General features: G+C 50.8%; 1 protein-coding gene across 5 annotated transcripts in view; it reads left to right on the top strand.

Annotated features, from left to right (window-relative positions):
• The window catches only part of SYNE3 (spectrin repeat containing nuclear envelope family member 3), a 94,236-nt gene that overhangs the window by 14,272 nt on the left and 53,231 nt on the right, over nt 1-26,733 (top strand). For 2 of the 5 annotated variants that reach the window (XM_030930154.1, XM_030930156.1), the window contains exon 2: nt 23,340-23,497. In XM_030930154.1, coding sequence (XP_030786014.1) covers nt 23,354-23,497 — 144 coding nt within the window. In that variant the 5' untranslated portion in view covers nt 23,340-23,353. Of the gene's footprint in view, nt 1-17,753; nt 17,888-23,339; nt 23,498-26,733 lie in introns of those variants that run through there. The other 3 variants (XM_030930155.1, XM_030930157.1, XM_030930158.1) reach the window with 3 other exon arrangements.

The following is a 26,733-nucleotide window of genomic DNA, read 5'->3' as shown; positions in this document are numbered from 1 at the left end:
CCCATGCCCTTCCCTCCTGCGGCCACCTCCCCCACTGTCCCTTCAGCTCAAGAGTCTCCTTTTCTGTGACTGCTCCTGACCAGCCCTCCCTCTGAGTGGAGTTTCTCCTGCCCCTGCTGTGTCCCCTCTGAACCGAACCTCACTCAGTTCCCTAATTGGGCCTGTTTGTGAATGCATCTTTCTCCCACATGCGCTGTGAGTTCCTCAAGGGCTGGTGTCCAGCTTAGTGTTTCCTCTGCTGTACGTGGCGCCTGGATGCCCCATGGAGGTGCCTTGAGAGAATGAATGGAGCTGAACACACGGAGCACAGATCCGTTCATTTCCTCACTCACCAGCTCCTCTGCGAGGCCTCCTGTATGACAGGCACAGTCCTGAGCAGTGGGGTGAGAGTCATGGACAAGATTGGTAAAGCCTTTGTGCTGTTGGAACTCACATTCTAGAAGGATCTAGAGTCAACAAGCAAGCAAATAAATAAATGAGAACATATCAGAAGGATACGTGTGCTCCGAAGAAAACACAAAGGAGAAGATGAGTCACCTGAGCTCCTGCCAGCTGCTTGCAGGCTGGGATGGAGTCACCAGCTCCATGGAGCGGACATTGCTGAGGCCCAGCACATGTGCCCATTCTATGGAGGCAGAAGGCATGCATTGTCCCCTGGGTCGTGGCGTAGTCAACTTGGGCACAGTGGCTTTTGCCTTTCATGCAAAGTGTGTGGACTGTCAGTCCCTTTAGAGAAATTCATTAAAGCCAGTATTGTCTGAGAGGAGAGAGAAAATATTTTAGAAAGTCAGATGGGGTTTTGTGCCTGGTGTGGGAAGCAAGCGTGTGTCCTTCCCGCTTCACCACTCCCCCTCCCCCACTGGGAGTACAAAGAATGGGGCTCGTGTGCTGACCGTCCGCCTCTTCCAGTTGGGTGGGTGGCCTTGGAGCTGTAGCTGCAGCAGGAAGGGTCAGTGACTCTGCTATGTGGCTGCTGGGGACAATCCAGGGTCCTGCAAGGGAAAAGGTGTTAAAACGGCCAGCCACTGTCCCTCAGGCTGTCAGGGAGAGGATGAACAGGGATCATGAAGTTGGTTGCTCAGCTTCCAAGCGCTGCACACAACAGTGGGGCATTGTTCTCTGGGTCTGATGGGGAGCTCAGCCCCGGACACAGGCCAGCTCCAGGAGGAAGGCAGCCTCCTCCCACTGAGTCCGGCTGGGCCAAAGCAGAGCCCCAGAGGGCAGTTTCTCTCTGCTGCCTGGCTGTGGGCGGCCGCTGGTGCTGAGGTCTGGGGACTCAAGAGGACACGTACGAGTCTGCAAGGTAGTCACTCACTCCTGCGGGTAGCCCCTTCAGGTTGGGAGCCGCAGAGAGCAGTGGGACAAAAGGCAGTTCCTAGGCTGGGTGCCTGGCTTCTCACAGGCACATCGTAAACCTGGCGTCTCAAAGTTCTGGCAGGAACAAGCAGGTACTAATTATAACCTGCACAGCCTGTTAATGATCGACCTTGGACTCCAAGGAGGTGAAGGTTCTGGGGAGAAGGTCTCAAGGGTTCTCTGAATATCTCAGATATAAGACAGGAGGTAGGCTGGGCGCAGTGGCTCACGTCTGTAATCTCAGCACTTTGGGAGGCCAAGACGGGTGGATCACCTGAGGTCAAGAGTTCAAGACCAGCCTGACCAACATGGTGAAACCCTGTCTCTACTAAAAATAAAAAAATTAGTCGGACATCGTGGCGGGTGCCTGTAGTCCCAGCTATTCGGGAGACTGAGGTGGGAGAATTGCTTGAACGTGGGAGGAGGAGGTTGCAGTGAGCCGAGATCGCACCACTGAACTTCAGCCTGGGCAACAAGAGCGAAACTCCGTCTCAAATAAAAGACAAGAGTTAGTGATACAGGGGGCTCTTCTAGGTAACTCAGAGGACATTATCCTGCAGCCCCAGCAGAATGAAGACAATTTAAAACCGCCCGGGCTCTGCTACGGTATTGCTTGCTGTGTGACCTTTGGCAGGTTACTTAGCCACTTTGAATCTAACCTCAACTTCTTTATCTACAAAAAGAAGCCAGTCATTCTGGTTTAACGGTGGGTGGGAGGACTCAATGAGCTGATGTGTACAAACACCTCATGGGTACTTAGTAAGGTGCTAGTTCCCAGTCCTCTACACTATGAAAAATCCTGGAAGACTTTCTGGAGGTGGTGATGCCAAAGCCAATGGGTGAATGTAGCCAGGCAGAGAAGGGCGGAGGGACCAGCAGGAGCAAAGATCCAGGGGAGAAATGATGCTTACAGGAGCCACAGGTGGCTCCTGCTACAAGCAGAGGAGATGGAAAGTAGGGGAGGCTGAGGCTGCAGAGATGGATGGAGAAGGACTTTGAATGTCCTGTTAAACACCTTGGACTTTCTTGGGTGGAGGCTGTCAGGCACAGGAAGTGTTCATTCAGAAAAGCCTTTGACCCTGAGCCTTTAGATGCTCCTTTCTGCCAAGAGAGGACTCTGGTCCCACTGCCTCCTGCAAAACTGGCAGATTTCCTGGGAAATGAATGGAAGCATCCTCGTGCCTGAGCCTCTGGATCCAGGCATGGATTTGGCTCTGCCAGTCAAGGGCCCAGGCACTGCAGGGCCATGGATCTCCCTAAGGGTTCAGTGAGCTCTGAGATTCACTCCCGCCAAGAACTCCCATTTGAAACGAACCCTACCGTTTCTCAGGCTGGGGCACCAGTTATTAAATTAAAAGTGAGATTCGAATGGTTCTGTGTTGTTTTTGTAAACCAAAGCTGAAAACTGTGGAGAGTATTGTTTTTAGCTGGAAGGTAAAGCATGCCAGGCTTTGTAGTCTGCCTTGTCCTGCTGCCATAGACCCAGGGCCAGCAGGATCCAGCCTGGGGGACACTGAGAGGTGGCTTCTTTGTGTTGAGGGCCTACGGTGCACCAGGCTCACTCAATGCCAGGCTCTTTGCATGCTTGTGGGTGCCATTGTCATCCTCATTTTACAAATGACGAAACTGAGGAACAGAGAGGTGAATACACTTGCCTGAGTCACACAGCTAGTAGATGGAGAAGCCAGATGCAGTCCTATTCTATACATACTTCAAAGTCTGTGCCTTTTCTGTCTCATGTAATGTGAATGCTGGACTTAATGCTCTTAACTTTTTCTGAAAGTCTAGTGGAACAATGAAATCTTTTAATTTCTAGGCCGGGAGTAGTGGCTCACACCTGTAATCCCATCACTTTGGGAGGCTGAGGCAGGCAGATCACCTGAGGTCAAGAGTTCAAGACTAGCCTGGCCAACATGGCGAAACCCTGTCTTTATTAAAAATATAAACATTAGCTGGCTATGGTGGTGCATGCCTGTAATCCTAGATTTCTGGCGAAATGAATGGAATCCCAGCTACTTGGGAGGCTGAGGCAGGAGAATGGCTTGAACCCGGTAGGTGGAGGTTGTAGTGAGCCAATATTATGCCACTACGCTCCAGCCTGGGTGACAGAACAAGACTCCGTCTCAAAAAAAAAAAATCTTTTAATTGTGATTAAAATGTAACTTTAAAAGCCTCTATTTTTTTTTTAACTGTTAATACCACTTTAAGGAAATTGAAATCTTAGAAACATACCCATGATTTCACTGCTCTGTGATGCTACTTTTTTCCCTTTTTTTTTTTAAGAGATGGGATCTTGTCCTGTCACCCAGGCTGGAGGGGAGTGCAGTGGCGCTCCTGTCACAGCTCACTGCAGCCTTGGATTCTGGGCTCAAGAGGTCTTTCTAAGGCTCTCTAGTTGTTGGGATTACAGGCACGTGGCACTGCATCCAGCTTCATTCCTCATCTTTTTTTGACAGTTTTTGAATGATTTGCACAGGAGGGGTCGACAAACTGTGGCCTGCTGGTCAAATGCCACCTGTTTTTGTAAATAAAGTTTTGTTGGAATGCAGTCATGCTCATTTATTTACATGCTATCTGTGGCTATTTTCATGCTACCATGACAGATTTGAGGAGATGTGACAGAGACCATATGGCTTGCAAAGCCTAAAAGCCTTGCTCTCTGACCGTGTCTAGAAACAGTTTGCCAACCCTCGTCCTAGAGTGCGGCGCTTTGCAGTCTGCTCTTTTTCTCTGCAGACCGTACATTATTCTAGGGCATTAATTTCTCATTATAAATGGCCAGAATATGCTGCAGAGTGGGTGAATGTCACCAACTTTCCTTGCTGGACTGTTATATTGCATCTTCTTTTTCTCCCCTCAGGAGAACTGTCACATTTGCACATTTATTATTTATTTAGGAGGCACTTCTATAGCACCTACTGTGTGCCAGCATTTTTCTAAGCACTTTACCAATATTAACTCACTTAGTCTTCAGACCTGCAGTGAGAAGTTTGTGCTAATACCATCCCCATATTATAGATGAGAAGGCAAAGTCAGAGGAGTTAAATATACTAGGCTAAGACCGCATAGCTTATTTGGCAGCAAAGTCAGGTTTGAATCCTTAGCAGCTGTTAGGAAGTGTCCCAGGAAAAGCAAGTCTTTGTGAATCCCTGTGTAGGGGGACGGGGCTGGGGCAGTGACTCACCAGGAGTGAGCCCTGCCAGACCCTACCTCGGCCCAGCCCTGGAGCCTCACACCATCCAGATTTGACTTGGCCCTGATCTTCCAGCTTGGGCCAAGTGACCACAAATTTTATTTCTTTGTTTAAAATGGCCCTGAAAAGACGGCCAGCAGCTGATGCTGAAGAGAAAGTGCAGAGGCCTAAGAAAATAATGACTCCGGATCAGAAAAATACCATTTGGGTGTAAGAGTACAAGAGTGGATGGTTGAGCCTGGCAGGAGCTCTGCTTTGTGGCCGGAAGAGTCCACAGCTTGCTCACTTGTTAGATAAATGGTAACTCTGCAAATATTTGAGTTGCCTGGAGAAAACAAAAATGTAATGTAACTATCCAAGAAAAAGGAGGTAGTTCAAGAAAGTTTGTGATCTTCACTCCATAGAATATTCTGAGCCATTTCCAATGAGAATGTAATGATGGACACCGTGGATTGCTTGTGGCAAGCATGTTCTTAGTCCTCTGGGAGATAAAGGGCCTTAGGGGAGCAGGAGGGAATCCCAGACGTTCTCACCAGGAGAACAAGCTTCCTAAGATTTCACGGAGCCCTCGTGGCCCATCCGGGCACCCCCACTCCAATGATGTCAGAGGAGGCTGGTTAAAATCCCCTGCTCACGGAGACATTTTAGAACGTGAATTTAGCCAGGGCTTCCCACAGGACATTTATGAATGGGTGGATTCCAGAAGATCCCGTGTTAGGAAATGCCATGTTATAGAGACTGGAGTGGAGGCGGGCAGGGGAGGGAGTCCACAGTGTTGAGAATCCTCCAAATGCAACACTCACTTTCCAGAAGAGGAAAGACATACTGAGCTGTGTCAGGGCAGGACGCTCTAATCTGTTTGGTTCGTCTCTGTGATCTTCAACACTGACCACAGTGTCTGGCATAGGCTTTGAAGTAATTGTTATTAAATGAATTAAGCATCTCCCAAGCTTTGGAAAGGAGACAAATTGGGTCTGGCATGGTTCTTGGTCAGAAGACAAGATGACCACAACCCAACTCTCTGCCCATCCACTTAGGGTCCTTTTAGGGCATGGCCTTCATCTTCTCCCGGCCCCTCTGAGTGGAATGAGAGGTGGGAGAGCCCTGGGTTTTGGGGCCGCTGCCTTGTTGAGCTGCTCTGCCTGATTCATTTCAAGCCATACTCTTGAGAGACCCACTGAGGAAGCCTTCGCAGGTCCGGCTGCCATAACCCTAAGCCTGGCTGGCTCCTCGGGCTTGTCCCAGGCTCAGGAATGCTCACAGGGGATGGTCCGGCCTGAGCTGCTGGGGCTCACCCTCCACCCTGTCTGTCTCTCAGTCAGTTGGGAGGGAGATGGGAAATCCTGTTCTGAGACGAAAAGCAACCCTACTCCCTTGCCTTCCTGATTCACTTCCTCATTCCGCCAACATTTTACAGCCTGGCACAGGCGCGGGAGCCACGCAGGCCTGGGGTTGCTTCTGACTTGGTGCCTCAGTCACTGTCTGACCTGGGCGGGAGAGCCAGCCTCAGTTTCCCCATCTGTCAGACAGCATGATGACCCCTGCTTTGAAGGTTGATGAGGGCCTTCATGGTGTCTGCCCAGTGCCTGGCATGCAGCAGGCCTCACACGTGGGAACTCTTGCCGTTGTGAGTAGCATTTGGTAACATTTTACCCAACCAACAGGAGTCTCCTTTGGCATCCTAAGCTCAAGACCCAATGATAACCTTGACACCTACCAGGACAATCATAGGGTCGCAGATGAGCCCAGAGCAGGAGATAGGGTAGCAGCAGGGAGGGGACTCCTTAACTGTCAAACAGCATTGTCCAAGGTGGGCCCGGCTGGGCATTTTGCTGGGAAAGGGACTGTAAGGACAGACTGGGCACAGACACTCTTGGAAAGAATGGAGGCTGCTCTCACAGTTCATTAGATATTGGCAAGCTTAATCAGTTCTTAAGAAAAGACCCTTCTATCTGAACCCATGGCTTGCTTCTCTCTCTCTCTCTCTCTCTCTCTCTCTCTCTCTCTCTCTCTCTCTCTCTCTCTCTCTCTCTCTGTTTCTATTGAGTCTTGCTCTGTTGCCCAGGCTGGAGTGCAATGGCACGATCTCGGCTCACTGCAACCTTCGCCTCCCGGGTTCAAGCTATTCTCCTGCCTCAGCCTCCTGAGTAGCTGGGATTACATGTGCCTGCCACCACACCCAACAATTTTTGTAGTTTTAGTAGAGATGGGGTTTCACCATGCTGGCCAGCCTGGCTCAAACGCCGGACCTTAGGCGATCCACACACTTCTGCCTCCCAGAGTGCTGGGATTACAGGCATGAGCCACTGCACCTGGCCCCCATGGCCTTTGTTTTGAAGAGCAGGTTTACAACAAATAGGATGCCTTAGGGTTAAACGGCGCCTTGCAAGGCATCTCCTAGCATGTGACTTAAGGTGCCCTGTTGCAAGGGCCCTGCTTGGTCCAATGTGGTTTTCACACCATTGAGCAGATGCTGCCCTGACTGCATGTGGGTCCTGTCACTGAGTAGGCCGTGCCACTCTCTTGCTCACAAACCCTCACTGGCTCCCTATTGCCTACAGAGTAAAACCCACACAACCCTTTGGAATCCTGTGCTGTTCAATACCCTCGATCTGCTCTCCACTGGGCTTTTCAGTGTGCTTATTGGCCTTCTTAGAGGTAGGTATGATTTAAAGAAATGTCTATTCAGGTCGTTGGCCCATTTTATGATTGGGTTGTCTGTTTATTATTGAGTTTAAGAGTTCTTTGGACATTCTAGATGTACGTCCCTTATCAGGTATGTGGTTTGCAAAAATTTTGTTCCATTCTGTGGGACATCTTTTCACCTTCTTGATGATGTCACTTTTTTTTTTTAACCTTTTTTGCCTTTGAAGTGCAAAAGTTTTCATTGTGATGATGTCTAATTTATCTATTTTTTAATTTTGTTATTTTGCCTTTGCTATCACATCTAAGCAACCATTGCCTATTCCAAGGTCAGGAAGATGGATGCCTATGTTTTCTTCTTAAGAGTTTTATAGATTTGGCTCTTACATGTAGGTCTTTGATCTATTTGGAGTTAATTTTAGTATACAGTGTGATGTAAGAGTCTCATCTCATTCTTTTTCATGTGGCTGTCCAGTTGCCCCATCACCACTGTTGGAAAGATTATCCTTTTCCATTGAATTGTCTTGGCACCCTTGTTGAAAATTAACTGTCTGTAAATAGGAGGGTTGATTGTTGCTTTCTCTGTGAGTCATTTTGAAGAAATGGAAGGATCCTTCTCAGAGGTACAAGATAGGTCTTGGCCATCACTCTACACTGAGCTGCTGCCAGATCTTGGGCAGGTCTATTTCCCTCAGTAAGTCTCCTCATCTATAAAACGGCACAGCTAGATAACAGGATTCCTAAGAACAGGTCCAACTGTGACATGTTAGCTGGGAGATTTCCACAGAACCTTTCATTGTTCATTGGCTCACTGGAATGTCCTGTCATCCCATGAGCCTACCCCACCACCTGAGATCTAGAGCCAGCCTCAAATCTGGGGGCAGTTCCAGCAACTCCCTACCCTGACCTGGCCCAGAAAAGCCAGCCCTGCTTTTCCAAGAATGTTGATGTTGTGTGTATTTATTGAATAAGCAGCACTGCCCTCCTCCTCTGTGCCAGCTGTGTCCCAGGCCTGAGGATACTGAGGGGATGAGACATAGCCTCTGCCCTTGAGGGGGACATGCTAATGGGAAGACAGACACATCAACAGATGATGCAGAGCTGAGTAGGGCATGCTGGCTGGTACTGCGTGCCACAAGCTGCAGATGCGAGAAGGTGGATGGCAATGCAGGGCCTTGCTGATAGGGCTGCAGACCTGGCCACCGTGGTGACCACTTGCTCTGGGCCATATCTGAAGAGTGTCAGGTTGAGCTATGGAGTCAGGCCACCATGGGGAACTCTTTATAGCTCTTTCACCCGCCATCCAGCAGCAGCTCTTGCTTGACTTACGCCTTTGGCTCTGCAGCCAGCCTCAGCATGCTGACCAGGGGCTTGCTAGACACTTGTCTATAAGCTCAGTATAGTTCAGGGTAACAGGAAGCCTCTGCAGCTGGCCTGCCTGAAGTTCAATCTTGGCTCTGCATGCTTTTGGGAAAGTTATTTAACAGCTCTGTGCCTTATTTCCTATCTGTAATAAAGGGCTGGTCATGGCATCTACCTGATAGGATGTTTGCTTCTGAAGCCCTGTGTAGTACTGTAGAAAATAGCTGGGCACAGAGCTAGCTCCTGCCAAGGTCTCCAGCTGTTGCAGGTTGGAATTAGAGCTTGGAACAATATAGCATTTACTCCAGCCTGCTGTGCATGCCATAATCGGTTATAGCCCATGGCTATTACGCATTATAACATGGAAATATGGTATAATTAGCCTTTAGGTTGCCAGAACAAGAGATGACGGTGCTAGTCCTTTACACTGGGATAGGGCAGGGTCTCTCAGCAGCGTGTATTTCCCTTACTAACTGATTCTGTTAGAAAAAGCCCCAGGGTGAATCAGACGTGCCCCTCTCTTTCGCAGCAGCCTTCCAACTGAAAGCTCACTCGTCTCAGAGCGGGTGGAAGTCAGGTGTGCACTACTGCTCCCCTCTGACCATTGAGGAAACTGGGGTTTGGGCGCAAGTTGGTGGTGGAGCCCACACTGGAACCATGACCCCTAACCCCATTCTAGAGCCTGTTCTGCCCCCACTCGTGACCTGAAGGAAGCCTCTTATTTTGGGGTTACAGAGTCTGTGCTGAGGCCCACTCTTGCCTCTGATTCCTGCCTTTCTCAGTTCCCCTGAGCCAGCAGCACGTGAAATCCAGGACTAATGAGGGCACAGAGATGTCCATTCTGGCTCCACACTTCTTTCTTTTCATAACAAAATAAGCCAGGCCTGGTGGCTCATGACTGTACTCCCAGCTACTTGGGAGGCTGAGGCGGAAATCTTGGGCCCAGGAAGTTTGAAACCAGCCTGGGCAACATAGCAAGAGCCTCTCTCTAAAAACAGTCAAATAAAAGAACACTTTCTGAGTACCTACTAAGCACCAACCGAGGTAGGTATTGTAGTTTATATTTTCCAGATGTATCTTTCCATTCACAAATGTGTGTAAGCACTTACTGTGTGTCAGTACCTGTTCCATGCCACATGTTGTGGTTAAAGTAGGCAAGGGCTGTGCCCAGAGGCAGTTTATGTTCAAATGAGAACAACAGGCTCAGAGTTCAGAGGAATTGGACTGGAATCAGGTCCCTGAACTCAAAAGTTGTTGATTTCCAATCCTTATTCTAGGAGACCCCCTGGCAGCTGCACGAGTTGTTCAGAAATTCCAGGTCCTACACAGGAATCTGCCTGGGACCTGCAGGAGATGGGAGAGAGGCCCCGTGGATGTGCTGCTGGGGAGCTCAGAGAGCCCCATCACCTGTGGGTGACTCCATTTGTCTTCTGCTTTTACTGGCTTTGGCTGTTGGTTCATGGTGCTTGGTTCTGTCCTCAGAGAGTTGCCTGCATTCAGGGAATTGGCTGGTAGCACCCTGAGAATTGGAGCAGGTCCCTGTTGGCCATGTGTCTTTGTCACTCAGTCACTCAGCTGCTCACCCCCTTAGCCTTCAGCCAGCAGGCCCAGTGCTGAGCACAGCAAGGATCTTTCAAGGAGGAGATCCCTGGGAAGCGCTCAGCACAGAGTCTGGGAGCTCAGCTAGGCTGTCCTACGCCACAAATGCCAAAACCCTTGAGAAATGCAAGCCACAGTGAGCCAGCATGGCATACCTACCAGAAGGGCTAAGATGAAAAGACTGACCTTACAGTGTTGGCAAGGCCGTGCAGGAACTGGAGCTCACACATGGCTGCTGGGTATGTAAAGAAGTGCAGCCACTTTGGAAAACAGTTCTACAGTTTCTCCTCTCCTCTCCTCTCCTCTCCTCTCCTCTCCTCTCCTCTCCTTTCCTCTCCTCTCCTTTTTTATGAAACAGGATCTCCATATGTTGCCCAGGCTCATCTCAAACTCCTGGGCTCAAGTGATCCTCTGACCTTGGCCTCCCAGAGTGCTGGGATCACAGGTGTGAGCCACCACACCTGGCCTTTGGCAGTTTCTTCAAAGTGTAAACATACACCTAGCATGCAATCTAGTCATTCCACTCCTAGGTATTTACACAAGAGAAATGAAAGCATATGTTCACACATAGGTATTCATCACAGCTTTGTTGGAGACTGTCCATCAGTGGGTGAATGAATCCACAATCGGTGGCACAGGAATGCTATGGAATAGTACTCAGCAACAAAAAAGAACGAACCACTGATACAGGCAACAACATGGATGAATCTCAAAGTAGCCATCTTGAGTGAAAAAATCGGACCCCTCTCTCTAAAAAGAGTGCAGTTGACCCTTGCACAGTGCAGGGGCTAGCCCCTTCAACAGTTGAAAATTTAAGTCTAACGTTTGAATCCCCGAAAACTTAACTGCTATAAATAATATAATATAGTAATATAATTATATAGCTATAAATAATATAATATAATATATACTAAATAATATAGTAATATAATTTAGTAATAATAATAAAGTAAGCTAGAGTTAAGAAAATGTTATTAAGAAAATCATAAGAAAGAGAAAATATATTTACTGTTTATGAAGTGGAAGTGGGTCATCATAAAGTTCTTCATCCTTATCATCCTGATGATGTTGAGTAGGCTGAGGAGGAGGAAGAGGAGGGGTTGGTCTTGCTGTCTCGAGGGTGTCAGGGGCAGAAGACGTCTGCGTATGAGGGGACCCACACAGTTCAAATCTGTATTGTTCAAGGGTCGCCTGTATTTTCTGTGTCATCCCATTCCATTTATGTACAAAACTCTAGGAAATGCAAACAAATCTACAATGACAGTCAGCAGATCAGTGGTGACTGGCACAGGGTGTGGGTGGGAGGTGGGAATTACAAAGCCAGACAGGGACCTTTCAGGGGAGGTGGGTATGTTCATTTTATAGATGGGTGTTGGCTTTATAGGTGTATATGCTAAAACTTAATAAATTGTGCAGTTGAAATATATGAAGTATCTTGTTTACCAATTATACCCCCAAGAAGGTGGTTTAAAATAATGTCAGCTCCAATCTCCAGCCAATCAGTCAGGAAGATGAACCTGCCACACCCCTCTTTAGGGAGCTCCTGGGGTTTGTGCCAGCAACATGGACAGTGAAACATGACATCGTGGTGGAAGTGCCGGCTCCGGGTCTCACTCTATCCCTCACCTTGCCAGGCCTCCCCAAGCCTTGGTCTTCTCATTGAGAAATGGGAACAATAATAGGACCTACCTCCAAGGTGTAAGAAATATAAGAAAGAATATAAGAGAATATGAGAAAATCATGGCAAATGCTTAGTAAACGTGTCATAAATGGCAACAGCCACAGGGCCCCGTGGGGACCCAAAGAAAGGAAAAGTCGCTTCTACCAGGGGGAGCAGAGGCTGAAAAGATTTCTCCCCTGCACCTGCAGTGACTGTGAGCTGAAAGAGACAGGGAAGAGTCAGCTAGAGGCAGGTGCAGAGGGGCGGGTGGGGTGGAGTAGGGGAAGGACTCTCCAGGCAGAATTAACTGGAGCTGTGGCACCCAGACTCTGATATTCTAGAAATGCAGGCAGTGTGGTACAGCCAGCGTGCAGCGCAGAGAGCACCCTGGCTAGTTAGGACTGTAGGGCTGGCAGGAGGCACTGTTCTTGAGGGTCCGAGGAACACTGACTTTATCCTTCAGGCTGGGATCCCTCACCTTGGGTGTCAGGAGGATTTCTCTGGAGACCATGAGTTTTATGTGAAGTTTAAAAATTTGTGTGTAATAAAAACAAAAAAGTTTAAACCCTATATTTTGGCACAGTCCTTTTCAATGGAAAGACATTTTCATCCAGTAGAAGGCTGTCATTTCTCAAGTCTGTGTTGATAAGAGTACAGTCTGAGGATGTGTTCTTGTGCAGCCATAATTTTGCTTTAAAAGGGTCTGTCCACTGGCTGCTGGGGTTTAGGGCCGAGGAGGACTGTGGTGAGGTGTGTGTGGTCATTGTGCCATTCCCGCTTCTTTGGGCTGCAGTACAGATGGCCCAGGAAGAGGGAGATGTCTGGGAAGGCAGGGCCAGCCGGCCAGGCAGCTCTGGGGGGTTCACGGAGGGTCCCTCTGTGGGGAAGACTCCTGTCTGAGAAGGCATGAGGCGCTGGTGGGGAGGGTGAGGTCTGGCACCTCTGACTCCCAGGGCCAAGAAGACATTGGGAGAGGGGTGGGGGATGGCCTGGGGGACAGGCGTCAGTGCCATGCTGTCAGGGGTGCTGGGTGGGTCACTGGGGAAGGTACAGGCAGGTGCAGGGACCAGGGGTCAGACATCCTGGCTGGTTCTGCCTCACTGGGCCAGATCTTCTTGAGGGTGATGGGGGCCTGGGGCCTGGCTTAGTACCTGGGATTAGCCTGGCCCCAGAGCATATGGGAGCTGTCCTCTGGGGCCAGGGTCCTGGGGATTTCATCTATGGGCACTGGGGAGTGTGTTTCCGCTGCAAGGTGTGCGGTCGGGGAAGGGCTGCTTTCCCAGGGCTTCTAGAGGGCACAGCCCTTCTCCCTTCTGCCTGGCATGGTGCGGATGGAGCTGATAAGGGGTGGTGGGGGTGCAGTGTACCACTTGAGTGCAGGCTGCTGTCCGCACCTCTGTCCCTCCCCTGACCCTTGTCCCAAATCAGACTCTGCTGGTCCTCAGGGTTGAGGTGGGAGAAGTTGCATTCATTCCTATTGACTCAGAGCAGGCGCTGAGCTCAACGGGGGAGGTGAAGTGGGGAGCAGGAGAGATGAGGGGACAGATATTTATAGTCCAGTGGGATCCAGGCTGAGATTGACATCTGCATAAGAGTGGACATGGCTGGGTCAGTCATTCAGGGAAGGCTTCCTGGAAGAGGAGCCATCTGAGCTGAGCCTGTGGGGATGCTGGGTTTCCTAGAGGGAGTGGTGTAAGGGGAGAGGGAGAGGAGACAGCCTGGTGAGGGCAGAGGGGAAAAAATCGCTGAGCATTTCAGCTTTACTGGGAGGTCTAGGGGCTCTGGGGCAGGGGTGGCCATCGGAAGGTGGAGTTGCAGAGCTCCTGGCACCTGTAGTTTAGGGAGTCCTATCCTTGGTCGGGGAGCAGCCAACTCCCTCAGTTTACCTTCAGGGCATCTGAGGAATGTGTGCGTTTTCACCCTCAAGTGAATGCCTCAGGTCTATTGATTAAGGTGGCTCCAGGGAAGCTGTGTGAAGTGAAGCCCTTTGGAATTTGGGGAGGGAGCCAGCAGCCCTGCCTCACTCCGTCCTTCTCCAAGAGGAGGAAGCCGATTCTGCTCTTCAGAAACAGAAGTGACTGATGCAGCTGAGGCAAGAAGGGCAGGGGTTCTTTGCACTTGTATTGCTTTCTGATTTCTAGTCTTGGCCCACATGGACTCAAACCTAATAGCACCCAGCCCCAACTGCCCCCCACACCATGTGGATGAATTTGCCAAATACACACTCACGCCCACGGTTAGAATCATCTGTTTTCATCTACTGGAGCCTGAGACATCCTCCAAGCCCATGGTTCTCAAAGTGAGGTCCTGGAGCAGCAGTGTCAGTGTTACCTAAATACTCATTAGAAATGCAAATTCTTAGCCCCCACTTTTATAAATTGGGGGTGGGGTCCAGCTATCTGTGGTTTAACAAGCCTCCCAGGTGTCTCTGAGGGAGGCACCAGTGTGAGAATCACTGAGCGAATCCACCGTTCCTCAAAGGATTTTGGTTTTGTTTAAATCACAACTCTCAGTGAAATATATTCTACATTTATACATATGCAACGCATCCATCAAACAAGCAAAAGTCTCACAAAACAGTATTTATCCTTCGTCCGTGAGAGGCACTGTGGTATTTTTCATTCTATTCTGTCATCTTTCCTTACAAAGCACTTTTGATCAAGACCCCTGAGTTGATTTCACAATACATGCGTAAGTCACACTCACAGTGTGAAAAACCAGTACCAACCCCGCTGCATTAACTGGCCTGTCCATATCACTCCAGTGGCCCATGGCACTCAATGTTCCAGCCAGGCTGGGACCTGTGCCCTGGTACCCTGCCCAGTGCTCTCTGACCTGCAGCAGACAGCCAGTGCCCTGCCTGCCTGCCCTCTGACCCGGCTCCACCCACACTGCCAGCAGCCCCTGTCACTCTGTGGCCAGGGCTCCTGGGAGCCCCCTTGAACCTGCTGGGAGCCGTCCCCTTCACAGTCTCTGGAGCCTGAGACAATCACACCTGATCCCAAGAGCTAAGGCCCCACCCCTTGGAGCTGCCCACCCTGCCTTAGGAACACACCTCTGCAGCAGCCTGGCCTTCATCCTTACCACAGCTGGAGACCTCTTTTTATCTTGCACACACTCTGCTCCCTCCGCTCTGTCCCATTTCCCTCTTAGCTGCCCTGATGTCTTCTCTCCCTCTCAAACACCTGTATTTGTGTGTTGCTAAGGCCAGCACTCCTGGGTGGAAATCCTGGCGTCCTCCAGACTGTGCCTGTGGAACTTGGGTTTCATTCATCGAATAGAGACTGGAAATGGGTTCCATGGTCGGCGTATTTGGAAAAGGAGGTGCATCAGAGAGCAGCTGGCTTTCCCTACCAGGCACCACTGGTCTGTGACAGCGGGGCTGACTTAAAACGGCTTTGGGGCCACCTGCCTCCAAAGCAGTCCCTGGCCAGTGTCCTTTGTGACTGTAATTGTAGAGTGGGCCTCCCAACCCCTTCCAAGGTGGGACTTCTTGTGTAACCATGCATAGCTGATGGACAGAGGGCAGTGTGGCCCTGCAGCCTGCATGGCTTTGGTACAGTCCCTTAACCTGCCAAGCCTCTGTCTGCTCACCTCTAAGATGGAATGAAGCCCAGTAATTGCTCCTCACTTTGGATTAGCTGCCTGGCAGAGTTGCTGTGAGATTAAATGAGATAATGCATGGGCGCCATCATTGAGTTCCTATCCCTCCTTTCACACACTTTGTTCTGAGAGTCACCTTCGGCCAGTGCCACAGAGGAGAGGATTGCCAAGGTCCGTGCTCTTGGTGCAACCTCCTCTGCGATAAATAAACAAAATTGTGCTCCCAGAATCCACTGGAAAAAGCTTTGGGATTAAGACCAGCTGTAACTCAGTGCCTGAAATTCCATCCAAGCATAAGAGCAGTGGGAAAGAGAGGATAAGGGTGGGAATGTGTGTGGCGGGGCAGGAATGAGTCACAGGACAGCGAGTGAGTCACAGCAAGTGAGCACACCCATGCCAGAACTCTGGGTCAGCTCGTGGTGGGCGGCCCTGGCCAGCTTGACAGAGCAGTGGCACCAGGCGGTAATTGCTAATGGGGCCTGCCATGGGAGCTGGGGTTTACCTGGGTCTGAATCCCAACGCTTTCTAAGTTCCAGAGCAGAATGTCAGTGGGCAGCTGGGTTGGCACAGGGCTAGAGTAAGCGGGCACAGTGTGACGGAGGCTGCCTGGCAGCTGGGGGGCTCAGCTGGTTGTCCTGAACTCTAGATTCTTGAGCTGCAGCTCAAGATAGATTCCTGCCCTGGAGTTACCTTCCTGGAACTCAGCAGCTCCCATTGGGGTTCTGGGAGGGACAGGGAGGGCCGTGGAAGCTGTGTGGCACTGGGGGATTTAAGAGCAGAGTTTAGACTCAAGTCATCCTTGGTTCAAGTCTTGCCTCTGCTACTTAGCGTCCCGGTGACTTTGGGCAGTGGTGTTAGTGTCATTAAACCTGTTTTCTCGGCTGTAAAGTAGGGATAATATGAATGTGTCACTGGGCCTGTGTAGGATAAGTGAGTTAATACCTACAAACATTTTATCATACGGTCAGGCACATGCAGAACACCGGGTAAATGTCGGCTTTTACTGTTATTGATGGACCCGGGTTCATCACTTTTCAGCAGGCTGTTTGCTTCTCCGAGTCTCAGTTTCCCTCTTTGTAAAGTGGGACAAATAATGCCCGCCACATGACAGTCACTCCCTGAAACTGACGTTGCCCCTTTCTTTGCTTGGGAGGGGCTTGGTGTCATGTTTCAGGGGTGTTCACTAAGGAGATTGGGTTAGGTCCCGGGCAGGATTGTTGGAGCCTCTGGATCATTGAATGACAAGAAGAATTACAGTGTTTTCAAATTCCCAGATAATATTAATTAATTAATTAATTAATTAATTTTGAGATGGAGTCTTGGTGTCGCCCAGGCTGGAGTGCAGTGGCGCAATCTCTTCTTACTGCAACCTCTGCCTCCCAGGTTCAAGTGATTCTCCTGCCTCAGCCTCCCAAGTAGCTGGGATTACAGGCGCATGCTATCACGCCCGACTAATTTTTGTATTTTTAGTAGAGACGGGGTTTCACCATGTTGGCCAGGCTTCTCAAACTCCCGACCTCAGATAATTCGCCTGTCTTGGCCTCTCAAAGTGTTGGGATTACAGGCGTGAGTCACCGCGCCTGGCCCCAAAGAATTTTAAAAACTGCTGTTAGGATCTTGGAGGGATTGAGACAGAGGTAAGAACCTGGTCCTCATGGGGTATCAGCCCCTTACCAGTAGCATTGCAAAGCCAAGTAGGGGCCCCACCCAGCACCCTGAGCTTTGGAGAGCCAGGGAAGGAGAAGGGAGGGAGAGAGGTCTGTGCCCAGCGACCCCAGGACACAGGGCCCTCAGCCCCAGTTGGCAATCCACGTGCTGACCCAGCAGGCGATCTGCCTCAGGCGTTTTTTCAGTGCCAGTATCTTTCCTTCCTGCAAGGCTGGTCCCCCAGAGACCAAATTGCATCTCGGCCAATTGCTTTCAGGCCCAGAATCAGGGCAAAGGGAGCTGATGTCCAGATGGACATTCACAGTTACCCGATGGACCACAGGAGCAGCCCTGGCCTGGGGGCCCACACATCTATTTCTCCCTGTACTCTGCTCTGCCCTGGTTCACAGGAGAGCTGACCCCTGCAGGCTGCATTTTCCCAGCTCCCCTATACTGGCTTCTGGCAGGACCAGAGGTAAGCAGTCGGCTGGTGGTTTCTCTGACAGCCTCTTCTCTGACAGCCTCTCCACCCCGGGTGGCGTCTCCTGCAGCAGATGTATCTCCTTTGGGGCTCTAGTTCCTGCTGCTCAGCGGCCCACAACATGGGTCTAGTAACATCTAACATCGCCTCCCCGCCTTGTGTCTCCAGCCTAGGGGCTGATCTCTGGGTTTCCCTTTGTCTCCTTGCAGCTTCTCAGCTCCTCCTCCTCATTACACCCTCCTGGTTCGTAGCTGGACTCGGAGGGGCTTTGCTCTGCTGATTGGACCTTGACTCACACGGGGTTGATTTCCTCGCAGGGGCAGTTCTGTCGGATGCCCCCATGGTAGGTGAAGTTCAACTTTGTTTTGGAGTCAATATGGTCTAGTGAGAATCTAGGGCTTCAGAATCCAATAGAACAGGTTTAAATCTCAGTGTTACTGCAAGCGCCTCCATGCCCTGGGCCAGTGACTGCAGTCTGCACATTCTTATCCAGGATCTTGGAAGGTAACAGCCGCTCCTGTGCCCTGGGCACCTATTACCGCTCCGGGCACCTATTACCGACCAGGTGCTCCCACACCTGCCCCAGTCAGCCCCACAGCATTCTCAGAGGCAGATGCCCCTGCTGTGCCTGGGGGCGGGGTGGGGAGGAGGCTCTGCCTAGGCCGCCAGCTAATGGGCCACAGAGCTCACCTGAGACCAGCCCTGCTGCTCCCCTCTCTGCTGCTCCTGAGGTGGGCTGGGGCTGCCTTTCAGACCTGGATGCAGGAGGCCCAAATGGACAAGGGCCTCACATGGTGTGGGCCTGTCATTATTTCATGAGTGTTAGCACCTTCTCTTCCATGGCTGGCCTTTTTTTTTTTTTCAGTCTGCATCACGTTTGCCAGTATCTCCGAGTCAACCACATGCTTCCTTATGTCATTTCAGCTTCTTCAAAGCGCTCTGAGCTTTCTTTATGACTCAGATTAAGGTGTCCCATTTTGAGAAGATGGCTAAAGCCTGGAGCTCAGATTCTGGAAGCTTCCTGTCCTCTCCCAAAGTGCATCCTTGCCGTCCATTCCTGGGGAGACTGTGTCTCCAGCTGTGCCCACAGGCCTTATCCACCTCTGGGGGACTGGCTGGTCTTCCAGGCCCATGGCTTTTGACCCAGGTTCTGTGTTCTGAGCATGTGCTGAGTCTCAAGCCTGCCTTATCATCTGCCCTAGCTCGGGGCTTTCCATCATGAAAAAAAAAAATCACTTCTCTTCCGCTGTCATTTGTGATAACCACATGGACGCTGAAACCCAAACCCAAGGCTGTTTCCTTTCTGTCTCCTCCATACATCAGTGCCAGCATGACCTAGAAAAGGTCAGCACCCTCATGGCCAGCCCTCTCACTGACTCAGTGGGGACTCAGAGACACGCCTAGAGCCCCACTCTCCCGCTGCCTGCAGCCACACCCGAGGGATGTCCCCAGACAGGGCTTGGAAACAGAAACTACTTTTTTTTCTTCTTTTTACCCCCGAGCACAGTTATTTTGCAATATTGTTTGGCAAATGCACAGTGCCTTTTCTTTTCTTTTTTTTTTTTTAATGCTGTCTCCATTTAACCAGTCCAGAGATGAAAGTTCTCCCCTCCCAGAGAGGCATGCTGGCTCTGCTCACTCCTGCAACCTTTTCTCATTGTCCTTGGCCGTGTGTATCTGCCATCTCTGCAGTGACCCCAGTGTCAGCCTCCCTCTGAAGTGCAGAGCGCTTCCCTCCTCCACCCACCCTGGCCTGGAGCTGTCTCCCATCTGCCCTCTCCAATGCCTAACCCTTGCCAGCTCCAGTGCCCTCAGCAGGCAGTGCCTCCCAGCCACCTTCCTCAAGCCAGGTGACAACCACTCCTTTGAGGTCCCGTGGCCCCTGACCTCCTGTCTCAAAGCTCGTGCTGGCCTCACTGTAGCTGCCTTACTGCATGTCCATCCCTGCCGTCCACCCCTACTACACTGGACATGGAGTCTCACCAAGCCAGAGCCACACTTGGTCTGTCTCCACATCCTCAGCACCTGCACTCAGCAGCCACTTAGTGCACTGATTCATTAGTCTATCAGCCGGTAACCCAGTTCCTATGCTCCCCCAACCTTGAGCTGGTGAGACAGCTGCTGTCCGGATGCAGGTTCCCAAGGAAGGAAAACCCTCCACCCAACACCTGTGCGTTTGGTAAAAAGGAACTATTTCCAAGCATGGTGTGTGCTCCAGGCTCTGGACAATTTTTTATTTTATTTTATTTTATTTTATTTTATTTATTTATTTATTTATTTATTTATTTATTTATTTATTTATTTATTTTAGAGACAGAATCTCTCTCTGTCACCTAGGCTAGGGTGCAATGGTACCAGCATAGCTCAATGCTGCCTGGACCTTCCAGACTCAAGTGATCCTCCCACCTGGCTAATTTTTTTTTTTTTTTTTTGGTAGGGACAAGGTCTCACTATGCTGCTTGGGCTGGTCTTGGGCTCAAGTGATCCTCCCATATCAGCCTCCCAAAGTGCTAGGATTACAGGTGTGAGCCACTATACCTGGATGGGTTTTTAAATTAATTAAATCTAGGTGTTATCCCCATTTTCCAGATGAGAATATGGACATCCAGAGAGGTTAAGTGACCAGCCAGATGCCACACAGCTAGTGAGTCATGGGGTCTTGACCACTGGGACCAATCCTAGATCCTTCTGGCCTCATGGCTGGCTGTTTCCCAGACATGTGCCTGTGGGGTCACTTAGCCAGCGAGCTTTGCTGCCTGCTGGGCTTTCCTCAGTTTCTGGTTGTAGCCTTGGACCAATGAGGGAGGGGCTGGCTCACAACAGCCTATAGGCCAAGTGCCCTTGTGGTGTGTTTTTGTCTAGCCAGTGAGCTAAGAAAGGGTCTGACATTTTCAAAGGGTTGTAAAAACAAGGAAGACAATGCAACAAAGACTGTATGTGGCCCGAGACAGCTAAAAATGTTTTCTACCTGACCCTTTACAGGAAGAGTATACCTCTGCCAATAGACAGTGTCCCCTAGACCATTCTTCCTTGCAAGGGGTTCAGGGGGTGACCAGCGGCTGTGCAATGGTTGTGGGAGGCTGGCTTACCTCAGCCTGCCTTAGAGGGAGTGGTGACACAGGCAGCAGTGCTCTAGGCTGGCTGAGGAGCAGTCTGACCGGCAGAGAAAGGGAGAACCAAGAGCAGTCTGATAGTTCCAGGGCAGAAGCTAGTCCCCAGAACTTGGCGTGCAGAGGTCACAGTAACATCGACCCTCTCAACCTACAACCTCAGAGGTCCCTCAGAGACTGTCTGTTCAACTGTCCCTAATACCACATGAGGTGGTAAAGAAGCTCCTCTGAGAGCTTCTTCAGAGTAGTATAGTGTCTGCTGTCTGCTTATTTGATGCTATGGTCGTAGCATCAAGTCTGGCTCTTAGCATGTGCTTAAGTCCTATGTTTCATTGAACTGAAGCAAAATAGGCAGAATTGGCCAAGAGGAGGCTCAGGTCTCCTGAACGCTGCCTGCAGCCTCGCCCAGCCCACAGTTTGGTTGGTTTGAGGCACCCCCGCCTGCTCAACCCCACTGTGTCCCTGGGTTTTCATCTTCCATACCCTCCGGACACCAACCACTGAGCCTCAGAGGCCACGGGCGTTGCCAACAAGAAGGGATGCTCTAAAGCCTTGCTGCCCATTGATGATTAGAGCCACGCTTCCCCACTGTCCCATCATCTGAGACTCAGCGGGACTCTTCTCTGTCCCTCCCATTCTTTGCTTAATAAAAATAAAAGCTGAGTTTTTGGAAGCCAGTCAAGTCACACTAGCCGAGAAATTAGAGCCAAAACAAATACATTTAAATGCTTGCACATCCAATGTGCTTTTCAAGTAAAGCATTCAAAGGCAGGGAGTGGCCACAGGGAACATATTCAGTTGTTACAAAAAAATCGAAACAGGCCTGAAGGGAAAGCAACTCATTGGGAGAATCACAGGACGGGTTTCCAGAGCACAGCCCACTACGTCGCCTGCCTCCCCTGGCCAGCCCGCGTCCTTTGGCCCAGCACGCGTCTGATGGCCTCTTCCATTTTCTCCTTCTCTCTCGTGGATTCTCCCCTGAAGCTTCCTCTGGCCCCGTGCAGGGCCTGGGGAGGGTGCCCAACTTCCCAGTAGATACATACTAACTGATGAGTGAAGACAATTTTTATTTTTAATCGTGATGATTTTTACTGCAATGTAATAAAAATTGTAATGTAAATTCTAAGTGCTTAATAGAAAAAAATAAGGAAAAAAAAAACTTTCAACAGTGGTCCTACCCATCTCAACCAAGTGGCCTTCAAGGTCACTGTGCCAGGGAGAAAGAGGCCTGAGGGTCCCATGGGATGTGCTTAAAAGCCAGGCCTGGAAGGGGCTAAGGCCACTGCACACAGCCCCAGCTTGATCACATAGACCGTTTAATGGCAAGACGTCTCAGCCTTTTTCTTGAACTCCTGAGCTCAAGTGATCCTCCTGCCTAAGCCTCCCAAAGTTCTAGAATTATAGGCATGAGCCACCATGCCCAGTCCCGGCCTTTTTCTATGAGTGTAATTTTTGTTAATGTTTTGTTTTCTTTTACTGGTTGTTCAGCTAATATAAAATTTTGTCTCTTTTTTGGTATTGCCATTATATCCTACAAATTCCCATTCACGAATTCATTTTAAGCCTCCTTTCTGCTGGTTGCATAATATTCTAAAGTGCAAGTATACCATAACTTACTTAAGCAATCCCCTATAATTGGGCATGTGAGTTGTTTCTGGTTTTATTTTGCCATTTTAAATAATGCCGTGTTGAGTTTTTTGATGTGTTAAACTTTATACCCATTCTGGGCTCATTTAACAACATCGGCCTTATTCTCTATAAGGTATTGTGGGAGATTGGAGGATAAATGAGATAAAGTCCCTTTAAATAAAATGCAGATACAAATAACTTTAGTTCAAAGCAGTTACATGGTTGCTATACTCAGACTAGAACTGGAATACGGAAGAGTTTTGCCTAGACTTACTGGGATTTCAAGAAAGTCACAGGAGAAAATCTGAGACTTTGCAGCCATAGCCCAGGGGAAGTCAAATGGACAGTCCAGCAAAAGCGGTCTCTGGTGGGTGACCTATGCCAGCAGCAGGTGTTACCTGGGCCAGCATAGCAAGCGGGTTGCACCTCAAGCGTTAAGTTCGTTTTCAGTGGTTGCGAGGAGTACTGTGCGGACATCAGAGGGGAGCGGCTCAGTGGGTAACTTTAGCAGCACCTGCCCATGGACCCAGGTTGGTGGAGCGGTGGGGCATACACCTAACATGGCCATCCCCAGCCTGAGAGGTTCATCTCAGAGAGAGCTCAGGGCTGGTGTCGGCTTGGCCCATGCCCAGAACTGTGTTCCTTAGGTTGAGGCCTCTTTGAGCTATTCAAATCAAGACCATTATGGGTCCAGACATTTCGGACTGCAGGTTTTGAGGTCCTCTTTTGGAGAGCGTGCAGTCTGAATAGACAGACGAGAATTGCTTCTGGGCCCCAAGCTGGGAGAACAGGAAGCAGGGAACCTGGGAGGCCGAAGACAAAGCAGTTTTGCCAGGCTACAGCCCTGGACTGCTTCTCCCAGAGGCCAGACCTGTTTTCCTTCCCTGCCTAATTCCAGTCCTGACAAACGCACCCACCTCTGGCCGTATTGCCCAACTGGGAGCGCCAGGGGAGGGTTGGTGGTGGGAGTGGACCTGTCCCAGGTGTCCTGCCGGAGTCCTCTCCACAGCCCCCTACATTCCTGCCTGTTGACCTGATCTGTGGCCCTTTCTTAAGCCCCTGCAGGTGCCATGACTCAGCAGCCCCAGGAGGACTTTGACAGGAGCGTGGAGGATGCCCAGGCGTGGATGAAGGCTGTGCAGGATCAGCTGCAGGTCAATGACAACACACAGGGGCCCCGCGCGGCCCTGGAGGCCAGGCTGTGGGAGACAGAGGTATGCAGAGGCGTGACCTCAGATGGCCCTGTGGTCTTGGCCCCGTCCTGTCCCGCCCTCAGACCTCAAGTTTCCTATCTGTTAAAGGCAAGGGTGGACTAGACCAGTGTTTCTCAAACTCTGATGTGCACACAGATCTCCTGGAGATTTTGTTTAAGTGCAGACTCTGATCCGGTCTGTAGAAGTGAAGCCCAAGACTTTGCTTTTGGCAAGTTCCAGGTGATACCATTATTGCTGGTCCTTGGAACCTTATCTGATGATAAGGAACTAGAGCCTGTCCTCTCACCCTGCTGTCCCTGCAAGGGGAACCTGTGCAGCCAGGTGGGTCCCCCAGCCCTTGTTGGGGGGCTTCCCACCCCTTCTCTGCTTCTGCCTGGTTGGGGTCCCTGCCAGATCTGGGTTGGCCAAGGTCTTCCCCCAGAGGAGCGGGGAAGGGGCTCTGCCCAGCTAGAAGTGACTTCCTGAGCTTCTCCAGAACCGGAGTCTGGCTTTACCCACCCCACCTGGCACAAGTCCATGTAGCACTAAGTGCTGGTGCCCAGTGCCTGGCCTGGCATCGTGGTGCCCCTCTCTGAGGGTGGGTTGCCCACAGCCTGGGGACAAGAGGGAAGAATACTGAGCTAAGAGTCAGCAGCTGGAGTTATAATCTCCTTGCTGATGCTAGACTGCTGTGTGACCTTGGTCAAGTCTCTGTCCCACTCTGGGCTTCAGTTTTCCCATCTGTAAATGGAGCAGTTGACTTACACACCTCTGGGGTCACATCCATTTAGATATTCCATAATTCTAATTTATCACCCAACAATGGTTGCTCGTAGTTGGGGGGTGCTGCCTTCTCCTACAGCAAACCAGTCACCCAGCCAGGCTGGAAGCAGTGGTGACCCCACAGCTGGTTCCTTGTGTGTTTCCTTTGCGTGTGTTGTCTTCTCGATTCTGCACACTGCGCGTCGTATTGCATATATCTCATGCCCTTGCTGGAAGTGGACAGTGGGAATTAAGAATCCTCATCACCTTTCTGAGTCAATGTTTGATTTCAGTGTCACCACCACATCCAGACGCAGGGGCCATTGTCTGCCTTTTGCAACTAGGGAAATGGAGTCTCCTCACACCGTTTCCTGTGCCTGGAGAGCCCTGTCACTCACGTTCAAGCTCTCTGCTGTGCTCCCTTCGCCTTCTGTTTTGGGAAGCTCCCTCACAGATCACCCAAGAGTGGAATACCCCCTGCTTTCCGCCATCCCTGTGCCGGGGCTGGGGCTGTGCAGGTGGGTGAGGCCCACCCTGCTCTGGAGGGTTCCCAGCCCAATGGAGACACATATGCAAACAACCAGGGCGACTGCACAAGCATGTATAAGGCACACCCCTAACGTGGGTCCCGTGATGTTATTTTCTTCCTCTAAAACCTTCCATGGCTCTCACTGTCCACCAAAGAAAAAACAAACGTCACCTGGCATCAGAAGTCCCCCACTATCTGCACTGCTCTGCTAGCTCCAGCCACTGTCACCCCTCCCAAGCTCACACCGGCCTTAGCTCCAGCCACTGTCACCCCTCCCAAGCTCACACCGGCCTTAGCTCCAGCCACTGTCATCCCTCCCAAGCTCACACCGGCCTGAGCTCCAGCCACTGTCACCCCTCCCAAGCTCACACCGGCCTGAGCTCCAGCCACTGTGACACCTCACAAGCTCAGGCCCTCCTTTGATTGGCCGAAGACCTCCTAGACGTCCCATCGCCAAGCCTTTGTTCACGTGTTGCCTCTGTTAGGAATGCTCTTTTGTTTGGGTCTGCGTGTGCACAAGAAATGAAACCCTCCTGTCCATGCATCTTTCCTGACCAGTTTCCCCCTTTCTCAGCCCCAGCTCCTGACCTTCCCTGTCTATGAGCATCACAGCCACTGTGTTAGGGTGCTTAGCATTTCAAACTTTCTGCCCTTTGCTGGCAGGTCTTTCCCCGCAGGTGGTGGTTCTGGTTTAAGCAAAGTCAAGGGTGGTCCTTATGAAGACACATTGGCAGGCAGGGTGGACCGGCCCTGGAAGCCAGAGGCAGCACTTCTGTGGGCCCCGAGGGGGTGGGCGTCCAGGCAGAGAGGAGTCATGGCCTGAGCCTTCTGCCACTGTCTCCTCCCTCGGGGCTCCAGCATGCTTCATTTATTGTGTGTTTTGCCATTTTCAAAACCAATTTCACAATAAAAAAGAAAACATTTTCCTATTGCCAGCTGGTAAGAGGGGGCAGCTAGTGCCTCTGGACCTACCCATGGGACCTGCCCCCAGGTTCTGGGGTCTCCCTTGTGCTTCCTCCACCAACTCTGTTAGGCTTGTCTCCAGTGCCTGTTTGCTGCAGGGACGAGGACATGGACTCTGATCCAGTTCTGACCCTTAATAGCCTGCAGCTGGGAGGATGTCCCATGCCTTCCCAGGACCTCATGTTCCCATCTGTAGAGCAGGAACGAACCCCCTCAGCCCTCGTGTTCCCAGGGGGTTAAGGGAAACTCCAGAATCCTCATGGGATGGGAGCTTTCTGTAAGGTGTGATTGGAGAACCCATCACTCCTGGGTTGAGAGCTTGGCTACTGGGCCTGCAGGCCTGGGCTCCAAAATCTGCCGTGGCTGTGACACCTCAGGAGGGTTTCCCAGAGCTCTCTGAGCTTCAGCTTGCTTCCAGGGAGAGTGATAACTGCTGCCTTGCAGGAAGGAGGGAGGATTAAGGAGAATCACTTATAAACATGCTTGTATGCACAGTGCAGGGTATGCTGGCAGAGCTGGCTAAATGGAGTCGATTGTTTCTTGTGGTTTTAGAAGCTGGGATACACAGTGTACCAACTGTCCCTGACCATCCCCAGAGCCTCCAGGAGCGGGTCTTAGGAGCTTCCAGCCACACTCCCAGGTCCAGCATAGGTAGTTCTTTATTTGTTTATTGAGATGGAGTCTCGCTCTATTGCCCAGGCTGGAGTGCAGTGGCACGATCTCAGGCTCCCTTGTCCTGTGTCTGGGTCCTGGCCTGAGCCAGGCAGCTTCCTCACCAGCTTCTGGGCCACCCTCTTGGTCAGGAGCATCCTGGTGTTTCCCAAAGCTTGGCTTCCCAGTGCACTCAACCTTCAATATATCTTACTTCCCTACCTTTGCTCAAATATCCTTCTCCAGTTGTCTTTAATTAGAGACCTGCAGGCTTGATGCCAATGCCACCTTCTCCACAAAGCCTTCCTGGATTTCTCCCATCCCTCCTTGAGCTCTCATACAAACTTTGCGG

This window comes from Rhinopithecus roxellana, chromosome 5 (assembly GCF_007565055.1).
Source record: "Rhinopithecus roxellana isolate Shanxi Qingling chromosome 5, ASM756505v1, whole genome shotgun sequence".
NCBI classification, from domain to species: domain Eukaryota; kingdom Metazoa; phylum Chordata; class Mammalia; order Primates; family Cercopithecidae; genus Rhinopithecus; species Rhinopithecus roxellana.
The sequence above is the reverse complement of the archived record's forward strand: the minus strand, read 5'-3'. Positions and strand labels throughout refer to the sequence as shown.